General features: G+C 40.6%; 1 protein-coding gene across 2 annotated transcripts; it reads left to right on the plus strand.

The window, feature by feature from the left end:
- Nucleotides 1-855: 855 nt before the first annotated feature.
- Nucleotides 856-7,306, plus strand: nup35 (nucleoporin 35). Of its 2 annotated transcripts, none has more exons than XM_033617111.2 (9): nt 856-1,159; nt 3,153-3,308; nt 3,393-3,520; nt 3,625-3,676; nt 4,626-4,734; nt 4,829-4,898; nt 6,573-6,701; nt 6,779-6,913; nt 7,002-7,306. In XM_033617111.2, exons 1-9 carry the CDS (start codon nt 1,147-1,149, stop codon nt 7,077-7,079), a joined length of 870 nt encoding a protein of 289 aa, XP_033473002.1. In that variant the 5' UTR covers nt 856-1,146; the 3' UTR covers nt 7,080-7,306. The 2 variants fall into 2 exon arrangements, with proteins under 2 accessions (XP_033473002.1, XP_033473003.1); XM_033617112.2 differs by having other exon boundaries at nt 3,396-3,520.
- Nucleotides 7,307-15,552: the final 8,246 nt, after the last annotated feature.

Consider the following 15,552-nt stretch of genomic DNA (forward strand, 5'->3'; position numbering starts at 1 on the left):
GGTCCAAAATTGTTTATAATATATATAAATGATATCTGTAATGCGCCAAAGTTGTTTAATTTTGTTTTGTTTGCTAGTGATACAAATTTGTTTTGCTCTAGTAAAAACTGTGAGCAACTTCTGGATACAATGGAAAAAGAATCAGACACATCAAGGAACACGCGATAGTTAAACATTTACAAGTTGTCACTGGATGTAATAAAACTAAATATATAATACTTGGACATAAAAAACAATTATCAAGTACAAATTATGAGAGGTCGTACTGAAATAGAAAGAGTATACAACAGTATTTTTTGGGAGTTGTCATACAACACAAACTATGCCGGAAACCACGTTAATCATATTAAAACCCTTTTTTTTTCATATTTATTTTTAGATCAATTATTTGCACTTGCACTTTTGCTACAGATGTATAGTCTTATCCATATTTTATTCAGAGTCAAATGCAATAGAATTTCATTTTTATGTGCACTGATGATCATGTGAATTTGAATGACAATTAAGTCTATTTATGTATCTAAAAAACGAAATTAATCTAAACTGTTAAATGAGAATATGTTGCAAACTGTATATTTAATTTTATTTGTTCACGTGACTAAATTAATACCATAATGTCTTGTCGACTATTTTCCATATTTTTCTGATCATTTCATTACACTTAATTGTCTGTTCCAAATATTAACATGAAGTAACTGTCAGTTAGTGTAAAAAAAAAAAAGTGAACCTATCCTCTGATCTGACACCAGAGTTCATCACTGTCAAAAAGCAGTTTAAATCTGATTTTATAAATCACGTGTAAAACACACCTCCCTGAACGCATCTTCATACTAACGCAGTGTAACTGCGCCGGAAGTGAACTCAATTAGCTCAGTTAGCTGCAGTGCTTTCAGGCTCCAGTCACCAGCAGCTCTGAGCTCCAGAAACAAACTGCAGCGGACTGAGAAACCCAAATATAAACCATTAAACTTTAACTAAACAGATGCCACAACTTAGCTTTTAGCTTCACTCGAGTAAACTTGAAGACAGTAAGTTATAGAGACAAACCAGTTAGCTTTGCTAGCTGCGTTAGCTAGCCGACCATTCCTCCTGCCTGGCGTCATTTCCTACTTTTGAAACTCGCGGCCAGAAAGTAACGAAACGGAGATGGACTTACAAGGTAAAGAAAAGGTTTTATAAGGTCTCTGTCTATTCGTGTCCGCTTATTTATGTGTTCTGCCGTTATTAACATGTTTATTAATCATCTGTTTGCTCACACACACCTGTTAGCTCGTTTATTAGAGTCAATCAGTGGGTTATAAATGTGTCAAAGTGTTTATCATGCTCACACAGACTGATAGCAAAATAATGAGAGCACAGATTTCATGTATGTTACTGCTGCTGTAATTTAAGTCACCACACAGTTGTTTTGGATCATTGTATTGTCATTTGCCTTTATATACTTTAATTTCCTGTTTACATCTCTGTATCTATATATTTACTACTTCTCATTACACATAAATATTAACCACACCCCTGTTTCCATCACTGTTTATTCCATTTGTAGTTACTATATATTGTATATATTTATCCATATTTTATCCTCTGCACTGATTTATGTTTTAGATTCTCATTTTTACTTTAATTTCTTTTCATACATATTTAATGAGCTTTGTTTTGAGCCTCAGATCCAAGAAGTTAATTGCCAACGGCTGCTTCTCTGAAGTCGCTGTGCATTGTGATAATAAGTGATTTGAAACACACAGACCTCATCAAACAGGACTGAAGTGGTCTCTGACATGTCTGGTTCAGACTCAGTAGTTTAATATGAACTTGTACTAAACATGCTGGTCTGGAAGTGGACCCAGAACTGTAGTAATTTGACGGTGGAGCAATGCGAAGAATGTTGTGCAGTCTTGTTTTACCAGCTGAGGAATATCTCTAAATGTAGGTCACTTCTGTCCTTCAGTAGCACTTATTTTAATGCCTCGTTCACCTGCCTTAACAACCGAGCTATACATCAGCTGATTCAGCTCCACATGTTCAAAATTCAGCAGCTATACTTTTGACCAAAACACAACTATCCTCACACATCACACCTATTTTGGCCTCCCTGCGTTGGCTCCCAGTCTCTTTCAGAATCCATTTTAAAGTGTTTTAAATAACACAAAGGGCTCTCGATGATCTGGCACTGGAGTTTCTCACACCATACCGTCCAGACAGGCCCCTCAGGTCTGCTGGTCTGGGTCTTCCAACTATTCCAGAGTCGAGGTTTAAGACGAAGGATGGTCGAGCCTTTTCAGTTCCTACTCCTCGGCTTAGGATCAGCCTCTCACTGAGCATCAGATCAGCTGACTCTGTTCACGTCTCTAAATCTTGTCTCAAAACTTACTTTTACAGAACGGCCTTTCCTGACAGTTGATAGACTTATTTTGTTTATGAGTGTGTGTATTTGCAGCCATGTGTTAATGTCTGCATGCTTACGGGTATATATGTGTTTAAGTGCACATGTTATATATGCCTATGTTTTATTAGTGTCACCTTTGGTTTGTATTTTCTTCACCTTGGAAAGGACTTTGTGCTTTCAGCCCAAAAAGAGCTCCACAAATAAAGTTAGTATTATTACTATTTTCATGTATAATCATTGCATTCAACTCACAGAGCCAAGCATCTGTTTTTTTTCATATAATATATTGTAGAAGATCTTACAAAAAAACAGCAGGTCATTCAACAGCAGTTACATATGATGGGAAAATGCACACAAAAACAAAAAATAACCCTTTTTTCAAGTTGCAGATATTTCCCAATTCATTAAAGATGGTAGACGAATGTTTCTGTTGAATCTGTACAATGTAAACCAAAATTTAAAATGTTATTATTAATTGTGAGGTAAATAATGAGCAGGCAAAAAAACAGTGCACCTCCCCTGGAGGAAGTCTATAAAACTGGGTTTTAAAAAGTGATTTAAAAGAGGTCAGTGATTCTGTGAGTCTTATCTCCTCAGGCAGGCTGTTTCAAAGCTGAGAAGCTCTGACGTCAGAAGCACAGCCACCTTTAGATTTTAGACTTTGGAACAGCCAGAAACACCTGAGAGGACCCGAGGCTGTGAACTGGCTCATATGGGGTTAAGAGTTTATGGTGACCGCTTGTCTCAACCTGTCCCTGTCTCTCAGTGGGAACTGAACCAATGACCCTGGGCTCTCCCACCTCTCCCAAGCCGACCCCTGGAGCCCAGTTCCTGCCCGGCTTTCTGATGGGGGACCTGCCAGCTCCGGCAAGCCCACAGCCACGCCCCTTCAGCCTGACCTCGCCCATCATCGAGAGCACAGGTACACCAGCAGGAGGACTGCCTGTCTGCAGCTGATTGATGTTTACTCTGTGGGTTTATCAGTGTGTTACGTCCTGTACTTTAGGAGGAGGTGGAGGCTCGGCCCCGCAGCCTGTCGTCCCCACCCCGAAAGATAAGAGCGGAGCCCCCCCTGTTCGCAGTATCCATGACGACCTGATCAATGTGGCCACGCCACTCAACACACATAGGCAGGTTAGTACCCAGCTGCTGTCTGAAAACAGAATCAGTTATGATGATAAAATGTGATCGCAGTCTGGATTTTGTTTTAAACAACATGTCTCTGTGTGTCTCTTCAGTCTTTTCCAGTTATGCATTCTCCTCTGTCGGCACGAGGGGCCTCAACTCCAGGTACACACTGACATTGTCCCCACTACTGGTAACACTTACTCTGACTCTGTAACAACAGTGATACTAGGGCTGGGCCATGTGGACAAAAGTCAGTATTTTCTACAAGATGGGCGACATGTTCAGCTGCAAGTCAAAGCCACATTTGACATGTCACGAGCACTTTTATAAAAACAGACTGTGATCAAAATAAAATGGAAATATACAGCTGCACAACATGGAAATGAAACAAACATATAAAATAAATATCAGGGCTGTACGTTAACTTTGTGCACACAGCACTGGAGCTACAGAGGTTTAAATGTTTGCAGCTCAGGACACAGAACTATAACATGACTGTAAAAATATAAAGTAGGTTTTTGAAACAATTAAAAATCTTTGTGAGCAGGGACAGAGACACCCCAGCCTACAAATCATATTCCAGACATAATGAAACATGCTTGTTTGATACAGACTTCAGCAAAAATCACATCATCACCATTTTTAGATTTTTTTTTATGTGAAAATTAAATGCAAAAGTTGCCATTACCACTAAAATCATGACTCGTATTGCAACAGTAATACCTGTCACAGTACTCACAGTATGATTGTTTGCACATCATGCAGCCCTGATAAAAATTATGTGGCTTATTACATTGCATTATTTTCATTTTACTCCATCGTTATGCGGCGATACTTGCTATTTCCTGAAGCTGAGTTTCGGCACTGCTCAAGACACTTAATTCAAGATCCAGGTACATTCAGGTGATCAATAAAGCAGGACATTTGTTTGGGTGAGCGCTGAGAGGAAGTGGGTTTCTCATGATTCAGAATATCTGACACGTTCTTTGCTGCCCTCTTATGCATACGTCTGCTATATTTGATTTTCTGCTGGACAACAAAAACCCTCAGTAATCACCCTGCCTGCATTCACTTCTCTCCCTTGTGTCCTTGTACTTGTCTCTGTCTCCAGGTGTGCAGCAGCTGTGCCTGTCTCCAGCTCAGGTGGATCCCTTCTACAGTCAGGGAGAGACTCTGTCATCTGACGACCAGCTGGATCAGACCTGGGTCACTGTGTTTGGGTATTTATCCTCCTAAATATACAACTGACACTGCTCCACTGTTTAATATACTGTGAATACTGACGCATGAACTGTCTGTGTTTGTGTTTGTCAGTTTTCCTCCAGCGTCAGCCTCCTACATCCTGCTGCAGTTCGCTCAGTATGGAAACATCCTCAAACACACGGTGAGACACACACAAAGTTCTGTTCAGTGGAGTGTGATGCTAGAAACGAGCACTGCCATCATATTTTACTAACAACAAACTTTTAGCGACTAAAATAAAAACCTAAAATAAAAACCTAAAATAACCCCTGGAGGAGCTGTGTAACATTTATCAGGTTGCTTTTGGTTTGTGAGGAAAAAAGATCCACACACAGGTGAAGGGCTGAGAAGCATCTAATGATGTCACTTTTTGACTTTGATATTTTCTCGTAAGCGCCACCTCAATCCTGAGCTGTGGTTCAACTCATGCACCACTTGACACATTCATTGGAGATTCCTCCTGGTGAAAGATCTTGTAATGCGTGACACGATGATTGCACAGTTTTGGCAAATGTCATCCTGTATCATCAGGACCTTCAAGGGGAAATCAAACTCTGGTGACTGACAGAAGTTCCTGCAGCGCTTTGACACCTCCGATGTGTATATCTATGTTAATTTATGTCACAGAGCTCACAGAGAACTGACTATGAGCAGCATTATTATTATTAGACTGCAGATCGACTGCACGTTAAGAATAATGACTGGAGATGGGAACAGTAATGATTCTGGGGTTATTACTGTGAGATCACTGTCACTTTTTAATGAACCTAATGGACTGACAAAGTATGTGGAGTCAGATACAAGCACATCACTTTAACAGCTTTTTAACCAGGGAAGAACCTGCGCTGATGTGCATAAATTTTACCATGGTTACCAGATGATTTGCATAAACAGGCTGTATGCATGACCTTATATGAATTAATTATAAGATCGCTTCCTGAACAGGATTTATTAGTAGTTCAGCTTGTGAAATGATGCTGAAATCACACTTCTGCTATTAAAAAGTCTGTTTACACCACAAACAAACAGCACCAGAGTCGGCTTGACAGCGGACGGAAAACCATCTTTACAGGTGGTTTCGGTTCAATTGTTTGCCCCAGGGTTTGATTGACAGCAGCCCAAATGCACTGCGCTAAACCAACAAACAGGTTGGGTGTGAAAGCAGCCTAAACACGGGGTTCCCAAGGTCAAAGCAAAGGAAATTTGAGGCCTAGAAATAGTTTGGAATTAACCAGAATGTTATGGAAAAGTTTCGGCTATTGTTTAAAAATATCTTCATAAAAATGTTACATGAAATATGTCCCGTATATTACTAATTCAAAATCTAAGTGATACATACTGGCATGTGCATACTTCCTAAATAATTATAATTATATATAATCGATATATCATTACATACATCAAATCATAAGCGCTTATCAGAAGTTTTGTGGGTGATTTATCCTGGCTTCATATGAGTAGAGGAAAACTCTGTTAGCTGCTAGGCTATTTTATACAATGTAAAATGCCATAGGCTTGTGCTAATAATGTTAGCATGATGTATTTGTGGGGAAAATATTTCCAGCAAGAGAGAAGTGTTTTGTCTGTGAATGTTGTCAGTTATGAGGAGGCTAATTTGTTTACTTGTGTTTGAAATTGTCTCTATTAAGCCATGTTTAATGTGTGTTTTGAAAAAGATGGTAAAAGACAAAAGACAGATTGGTGCATCCCCAGTGTGTATTGTCTATAGCGCCCCTGCTGTGACCATTCAGAGTCCTGTTATAAGTGCTGGAGCCTGTGTGGAGTACTAATGGGTGTATTGATGTTTTACTGACAGATGGCGTCTCCTGGTAACTGGATGCACCTTCAGTATCAGTCCAGACTTCAGGCCAGGAAAGCTCTGTCGAAAGATGGCAAAGTGTTTGGTGACGCCATCATGGTGGGAGTCAAACCCTGCATAGACAAGGTCAGTAGCCGTCTTTACTCAACGTCTCATCAGGTGACACTGAGCACAGTTTGAATCCTCTTCTCTCTCTTTCTCAGAGCGTGATGGACAGCTGTGCCGCTGTCTCTTCTCCCCTCTCCACCTCCTTCTCCTCCTCCGTCCTCCCCTCCACTCCTCGCTCCGCCATCAGGCCGCTCAGCGCCGCTTACAGGAACTCCGGCAGCGACTACCAGGTGACCTCTAATCTCGAGATTCACTTACCTGACGTCTTCACTGTGCATTTGATTGACCATAGAGATTAATCTGTGTGTCTGTCTCCAGGTGGTAGCAGACAGACAGACACCCAGGAAGGACGACAGTTTTGTTTCCAAAGCGATGGAGTACATGTTTGGCTGGTGACATTACGCAATGCATCATGGGATACCTGCAGCCTGAAGAAGAGAGGGGGCTCTATGGACAGATGGTTGAACTGATTCACTACACTTTGTGTACGCGTGTGTGTGAGTGAGAGTGTGTATGAGTGTGTGTCTGTTGAGGTGGAGGATCTTTCTGTCTTTCTCTCTCTTCTTTTATAATCAGTGTTTTTTAATATTTTTGTCTCAATAAAGTTTTTTCTCTGATTTGAACTCAGTGAAGTTTCATTCAGAGGTGAAGTTCTCTCAGCAGCCACACGGCTTCACTGTTCACACTGTTACGAAGTGGCAGTCATCGTCCTCGTGTTTACATGGCGTGGCCAGAAGTTTGTGGACAAACACTTCAGTCATGTGATAGTTTGACTTTTTATCCCAGAGCCATGCTGCAGGGGTTTCAGGAGAGGTTCAGCACTGATGTTTGGTGATACGGCCGGGCTCACTGTGTGTGTTCATCCTGAAGCTGCTGGATAGGGTTGAGGTCGAGGCTCTGTGCAGGCCAGTCAAGTTTCTCCACACCAAACTTGGGAAACGTATTATTTTATGGAGCTGGCTTTGTGCATGAAGACTTTCTATGCGCTCCCATACTACCATACTATAGTATAGCAGAAAATGATTTAGTATGTCCCAAAACATAGCATGTGAAATGCAGTATGCAAAAATAGCAGGATGTTCCACTACATGTGGTCGTATTTATTGGTCGTATGAAAGCCAGCATGCTTTTCTGGCTATTCTGACCCACAATCCTCTGCACACCGGACGATACTTCACATTGACTGAACCACAAACTGATTGCAGCTTGTTGACAGCTGATTAATTTAAAAAAACTAAACATTGTCAACAATAATTAACTCCCAGTGTCCACAAAGGGGACAACAGTAAAATAAACAAGTTTCAACTCTTAAATGTGATCAGGTTTTGGACCTTGTCCACTTCTGTTGGGATCGGCTGCAGAATGGCTTGGCAGAGATGGCTGCCATCTTGTTTTTACATGCATTGCATGAACAAGGACAACAGGTCTAAGTTAGTAGAATGAAGTGCGAGGTCAAGTAGACTCAAAATGTGATGTCCTCATATGGAGACACAGGGTCTCAGGAAGTTAGAGAAATACAGTACAGGCCAAAAGTTTGGACACACCTTCTCATTCAATGCGTTTTCTTTATTTTCATGACTATTTACATTGTAGATTCTCACTGAAGGCATCAAAACTATGAATGAACACATGTGGAGTTATGTGCTTAACAAAAAAAGGTGAAATAACTGAAAACATGTTTTATATTCTAGTTTCTTCAAAATAGCCACCCTTTGCTCTGATTACTGCTTTGCACACTCTTGGCATTCTCTCCATGAGCTTCAAGAGGTAGTCACCTGAAATGGTTTTCCAACAGTCTTGAAGGAGTTCCCAGAGGTGTTTAGCACTTGTTGGCCCCTTTGCCTTCACTCTGCCGTCCAGCTCACCCCAAACCATCTGGATTGGGTTCAGGTCCGGTGACTGTGGAGGCCAGGTCATCTGCCGCAGCACTCCATCACTCTCCTTCTTGGTCAAATAGCCCTTACACAGCCTGGAGGTGTGTTTGGGGTCATTGTCCTGTTGAAAAATAAATGATCGTCCAACTAAACGCAAACCGGATGGGATGGCATGTCGCTGCAGGATGCTGTGGTAGCCATGCTGGTTCAGTGTGCCTTCAATTTTGAATAAATCCCCAACAGTGTCACCAGCAAAACACCCCCACACCATCACACCTCCTCCTCCATGCTTCACAGTGGGAACCAGGCATGTGGAATCCATCCGTTCACCTTTTCTGCGTCTCACAAAGACACGGCGGTTGGAACCAAAGATCTCAAATTTGGACTCATCAGACCAAAGCACAGATTTCCACTGGTCTAATGTCCATTCCTTGTGTTTCTTGGCCCAAACAAATCTCTTCTGCTTCTTGCCTCTCCTTAGCAGTGGTTTCCTAGCAGCTATTTGACCATGAAGGCCTGATTGGCGCAGTCTCCTCTTAACAGTTGTTCTAGAGATGGGTCTGCTGCTAGAACTCTGTGTGGCATTCATCTGGTCTCTGATCTGAGCTGCTGTTAACTTGCGATTTCTGAGGCTGGTGACTCGGATGAACTTATCCTCAGAAGCAGAGGTGACTCTTGGTCTTCCTTTCCTGGGTCGGTCCTCATGTGTGCCAGTTTCCTTGTAGCGCTTGATGGTTTTTGCGACTCCACTTGGGGACACATTTAAAGTTTTTGCAATTTTCCGGACTGACTGACCTCCATTTCTTAAAGTAATGATGGCCACTCGTTTTTCTTTAGTTAGCTGATTGGTTCTTGCCATAATATGAATTTTAACAGTTGTCCAATAGGGCTGTCGGCTGTGTATTAACCTGACTTCTGCACAACACAACTGATGGTCCCAACCCCATTGATAAAGCAAGAAATTCCACTAATTAACCCTGATAAGGCACACTTGTGAAGTGGAAACCATTTCAGGTGACTACCTCTTGAAGCTCATCGAGAGAATGCCAAGAGTGTGCAAAGCAGTAATCAGAGCAAAGGGTGGCTATTTTGAAGAAACTAGAATATAAAACATGTTTTCAGTTATTTCACCTTTTTTTGTTAAGTACATAACTCCACATGTGTTCATTCATAGTTTTGATGCCTTCAGTGAGAATCTACAATGTAAATAGTCATGAAAATAAAGAAAATGCATTGAATGAGAAGGTGTGTCCAAACTTTTGGCCTGTACTGTAGTTTGACATGTTGAGAAATATTCACTTTCTTGCTGTGTTTGAGATTTAGACGCTTGTCATGTCTGTACAATGAAAATTAAGCTAAAGGCAGTTAGCTTGGCAAAGTCCAGCCCGAAGGCTAGTCGTGGCCTGTGGACCAATTTTAAAAGACCTGTGGCTTGAACAAAATACACAATATGTGGCCTGCCACTCAGTATTGTTTTTTCCGTTCACCTCATAATAGCAGGACTGTCACACAGTTTGTAGACATGTAACAAGTAGAAACTACACAGGCAGCTAAATAGATGGTAAACGAGCAAACGAACAGTTGCCTAAGAGCAGATATTTCCTGCTCGGTAACAGACATGGTCACAGCAAAGAGGCATTAAGTCAACAGTGAGGGCCGCTGCCTTTTCACCAAAAGATAAAACCGTTGCATTTGTCTTATTTGCGTATGTGTTTGTTAATAACCCATATGATGCTGGAAACAGTGGGCCCCGAGGTATTGTCACATGATCTAATCTGGCCCCCCTTCAAAAATGTTTGAACACCCCTGGCTGAGCATAAAGAAGCAGTTGGCCTGGCTCTGCCACTTGGCAACCTCATGGCGACAGGACTACAGGAGGTCACTGCTCCTGACGCCAAAAAATATTTGACAGTTACTAAAATCAGGCTTCCAACTCACCATCTGCATCGCAAAATTCCTGTCTCCAAAATGTTCGTAAACATGAGTCAAAGTTTCTTCCATAAAGTCTGTTTTTATATATCATGACTTCTGCGTTGGACGTGGCGTGCGCCCTATTCAGGCCTCGTTTTGTGCGTAGCAGTGTTTCTAAATGAGACCTCAGATCTGTGAATCATTGAGAAGAGTGTGCTCAGGTGGGAAGTCAGCAGTCGGACCTTTGTCAGTCTCTGTGGGCAGAACGCTTCTCACTCTCACACTCTGTGTGTGTTGATGACTAACAGCACAGCTTCACACCTTAGTTAAAATAACTTCCCTGTTTGCTTCATTATCACTCACACACACACACACACACACTCAGACTGTCACCTCCTGAGTTTCGGCCCATTTTCAGCTTCACCTTCTGTCTCTTCATATTAAAGGCAGTGTTGCCACAGTAACACCTCTACAAGACTGGTGCAAATGCATTAATTATCTAATAATCTGTCAAAGAATTAAAGAGATTAAAAAATATATTCACTGACTTTTTTTTAATCTTATTTCTTACTTCTGGTATTTATAATCAACAGGGATGCACGATAATATCGGCATGTCATCAGTATAAAACTACATGTTCCCTTATTTGGAGGGAGTTCTGTTGGAAGAGTTTGGTTCGGTTTTTCATTACTCCCCAACAGAAACAACACAGAGCTATCAACTTGGATTGTTGCAGGCAATGCCAGGTCGCAAATGGATATTCTTCTTACTGGAAGAATATCCATCAGATCTTAGAGAGAGTGTTCAGAACCAATATCCCTTTCAGATTTGAGGTTTTATATCAGTGCAATAGTCCAGAAGAGATAAACTCCAAAGGTAGGACCCTCTTGACAACTGTGCTGGCTGCATGTAAGAAAGCCATAACTCGTAAGTGGCTGAAGCCTCACACTCCCTCATTTGAAGTTTGGCTCGACATAGTCCATCAAATATATACACTGGAGAAAGTGAGATATTCCCTCAGAATACAACAAGAGAAATTTACCAATATATGGTCATGGTAGCATGACTTTATTAAACCCCAAAACCCAGAATCTGTGTGAGACTTCTGTGCATATTTTTAATACTGCCACTCCTCCTGTGTGTTCAGTAGTGTACATAGTTTCATTTTGGTACCAGCATTTACTGCCTGTGAAATATGGCCACAGGGGAAGGAACTTTTATTATGATTTCCTATGTTTGTAAACAAAATAACAAGTGACAAGTAAAAGTGTACATTTTCACATAGCCACTGTTATCCCATTTAATCAGTTGATTTATTTATTTTCACTTTATTTGGGACCTAACTGATTGAAATGGGACTTCTGGACTAAAACAATAGTGAAGTCCTTCATTCAGGAATCCAGTGGAATGTGACTTAAATGTTGTGTTTTCTTTTGTTTTTCTGAAATGTATAATGTCTGTACGCTTTTTTTTAATCTGCTTGTTTGTTTTTGGGCTTGTATAATTATTTATTTCCTTTAAGCGCTTTTTTCTTTTCTTTTTTGTCAGATATAATATATATAAAACTGCCAAAACAGTTATGTAGTTAAGTATTTGTAACAGTATTTTTCATAAACCCTCTGGATGCCAATAAAAACAAAATATAAAAAAAGAAAACTATTGTATTTCATGTCTCCATCTGCTGGTGGGCCATAACAATAAGAGTATGCATGCATAATATGACATTAATTCCACTACAGAAGAAACTTGATGATCACTAAAGTTAAGTAGCTAAATAAAGTGGAATACTCTAAATCGGAATACTGGATATCAATAAAACATCCAGTATTGTGCATCCCTAACAGCCAGCTTCTAATTAATAATAATAATAATAATAATAATAATAATAATAATAATAATAATAATAATACACTTTATTTATATAGCACTGTTCATTCAAGAAATGCAGCACTAAGTGCTTTACAGTAAGGGCATTATATGCACTGAGTGCTTCACATGAAAATAGACATAATGGGCATAAAACAGACAAGACAATTCAATATAAAGGACATTAAAAACAGTTTAAAAGAAAAATAACTGATTCTGCCATTTTCATTTTAAAGTGGTGATGATTTGAGATCCTATTAATCAAAATCTCCAATGGCATTTCTTCTTGTGTCAACTTGGGGATGCTGTTTGAATGGCTTTGCACATTTTGTCATACAAACCACGTTTTGCTGTGACAGCCAGATTCACATTCACAGTAATAACCTCAGTGTTTTAAATGAGCTCCAGAAATGAGCTCTACTTACTTACAAAAATGCATTTGTATAATAATAATAATAATAAACAGTGAAGTATAAAACTGCTGAATGGACTCTTGTTAAAGTGTCAAATATTATTTTGTCCAGCAGATGGGGCCACATGTCCTGTCACACACACCTCAACAAATCTATTTTGTCCTTTCACTCTGTTTATGAAGACGTCAGGTACGAAACCAGTCAGTGTTTTAATGTAAGCGGCCATGTTTTTTTTTTTTTTAATATAAAGGCTGTTTAACTTAATTCAGGTGCATTTGTTCCGGCTCCACGCTGAAGTTCATTTTTTCTTCCCATGTTCTGACCCTTTTCAAGAGCACCTGTGTTTTCACATGATAGAAACAGTCCTCGAGCACACCACTACCTCTGTCTCCAAAGTCTATCATGTGAACTACATGTTAAACGTCAACTAAAACTTTTTGTGTTTGACATATGATTTTAAAAAACCTACAGAGTTCAAGTGTTCCTAAAAAAGAGAAACAGAGGGTTATAAACTTAATTTCGGTTTAAAGACGTTACAGGTTACGTAACTGGGTTTTACATCACACCCACTTGTATCAAGTTAAGCAACATTTTTTAGTAGAAGGCAGGAACACCTTGGTGTTTGGCTGCTTGGCGGGAAATGCATTGTACGTCACTGAATGACTCATAGATAATAAATGATCAAGTTGACACATGATGCAGATAAATGGAAATATACACAGTGATGTTCCTGCTCAACCTGCCACAGAGGCTCAACAAGTTGTATGACCTGTGCTTTTAGGGAAAGCTTAAATTAAAATCAAGACACAGGGTCCTGTTTTCTGTCTTGTAAACATGGTGATATCTCAGTCAAGCACTTGGTGGACACAGTTTTAATTGTGGTTTGATGCCTTGCAGATATAGCGTAATGGGGAACTTCCTGTAGGCAGCAGCCTTGCTTATCGCCTGTCATTTCAGGAATCTCTCACCAGTTGACCTCTCTCCCAGTAGCCAATTACCTCTGGTGTACCTTATGCCAGCAACATATGGTCTCCTCAGCCCCCATCCCACCGGTGCAGCATAAAGTCAGGGGATAAATGACTGGAGCAGGCCTCACAGGCTGCACTGTATGCAGAACAGAAGGCACACGGCGAGAGGAAGGAGAGGAGGGGAGTGTGCGTGGAAGAGACGGGGGAGGACGGGGGAAGGCTTTGGTTGAGCTTATGTTGGACCCTCCTGACGGTACAGGCATTTGAAACCACATAATTAAGGGAAACAATTCATGGAAAATACTACGTATACACAGTATATAGGCTCCTCTGGCCCACAGACTTAGCTGCACTTCTTCTCCCTCTGTGTGTATGGTATTGTTGTGTTACTTGTGTGTATGTGTAGTCTCTCTTCTTTCTGTCATCTTTAAGGTAGAGAGGAGGTTGTGTGGTTCGTCTGGGAGTTGTTGGACAGCTTCCCGGATACATGTTCTGTGTATAAGTCTGCACTAATTTATGCTGTCATTCTGTTTATCCAAGGTGTAACCTTACCATTGTTGAGGCTCTACGCAGAGCCTACATGCATGCTACAGTGTGTGTTTGACTGACTGAAAACACACACTGAAAGTGGCTTGATAGCAACAATTTCAAACACAAGTACACAAACTGACGTCATAATAACTGCAAGAGTCACAAGCAAAACACTTGTCTTTGGCTGGACACATTTTCCCCACAAATACAACACGCTAACACCATTAGCACAAGCCTATAGCATTTTACATTGCATAAGCTAGCTTAGCAGCTAGTGGAGTTTCCCTCTACTCATATTAAGCCAGGAACAACAGCAACATTTAACAAAGGTAACGTAACAAAATTCGGCTCCCTTCATAATCACAAGGTTCACCGACAAAACAACTCTCTTATACTAAACATATTCCTCCCAACGTCATTAGCATAAGCCGGTGACATTTTACATCGCATAAATTAGCCTAGTGGCTAGCAGAGTTTTTCTCTACTCATATGAACATGAGATAAATCCCACACAAGCTTGCAAAAATAAACAAGAAGTCTGTGTTGTCCTGACAGGCTGCAGGTGCAGTAACATTTCTTTGGAGGTGCACGTCAGGCTGCAGTGTAGACTTCAGCGTAGGGTACACATCTATGCAGAACCTACGCCGTAGATACGTTGTCGATTTGACACATAAGTATAAATCCTGCTTTATTTTTGTCACCTCTGTGCTTATGACATCTGTATATTATTAATCTGCCCTGGAGGAGGGATCCCTCCTCAGTTCCAAAAAGTTATTATATGCATGACTTTGATGAGTAAATCCCAAACTTCTTTTTTTAAGAGACACTTCTTAGAACAGGCTCCAGATACACTCATTAAATACACGCCTGCCAAATCCCCTCCCTGTGTCTAGGTTTCGGTTCTGTCAAGCCTTGTGCTAATGCTGCATTACTTGTTATGTGAGCAGGACAGAGGACCACCCACCGAATGTAATGGTGGAATACAAACAAGTACATGCATTCAAGGCCTCTACTTAGGCATTAATTTGAGGTACCTGTACTTGTTTCCATTTTTATAACATTTACACCAGTAATATGCAACATATAGATTAATGAAGCAGTAATATTGATCCAAAAACATCACCATTAGTACTTTAAAGGGTTATTTCAGATTTTTTTAAGTGAGGTTGTATGAGGTACTTTTCCATAGACAGTATATCACATACAGTAGATGTTAGTCAGCTTGCCCCCAAGTTGGAGACGCAAGCTGGAGTCCAACATGGAGGCTAAGCAATGTACTGCTGTGGAAGGGTCAGCAACAAAGCGT

Source organism: Epinephelus lanceolatus, chromosome 14 (genome assembly GCF_041903045.1).
Source record: "Epinephelus lanceolatus isolate andai-2023 chromosome 14, ASM4190304v1, whole genome shotgun sequence".
In the NCBI taxonomy this organism is placed as follows: Eukaryota; Metazoa; Chordata; class Actinopteri; order Perciformes; family Serranidae; genus Epinephelus; species Epinephelus lanceolatus.

What these genes read in the sequence shown, in the direction of transcription:
- nup35 (XM_033617111.2), top strand. An exon ending in GAAACATCCTCAAACACACG is followed by an intron (nt 4,899 to 6,572) that starts GTGAGACACACA and finishes TTTTACTGACAG; the next exon opens with ATGGCGTCTCCTGGTAACTG. An exon ending in TCAAACCCTGCATAGACAAG is followed by an intron (nt 6,702 to 6,778) that starts GTCAGTAGCCGT and finishes TCTCTTTCTCAG; the next exon opens with AGCGTGATGGACAGCTGTGC.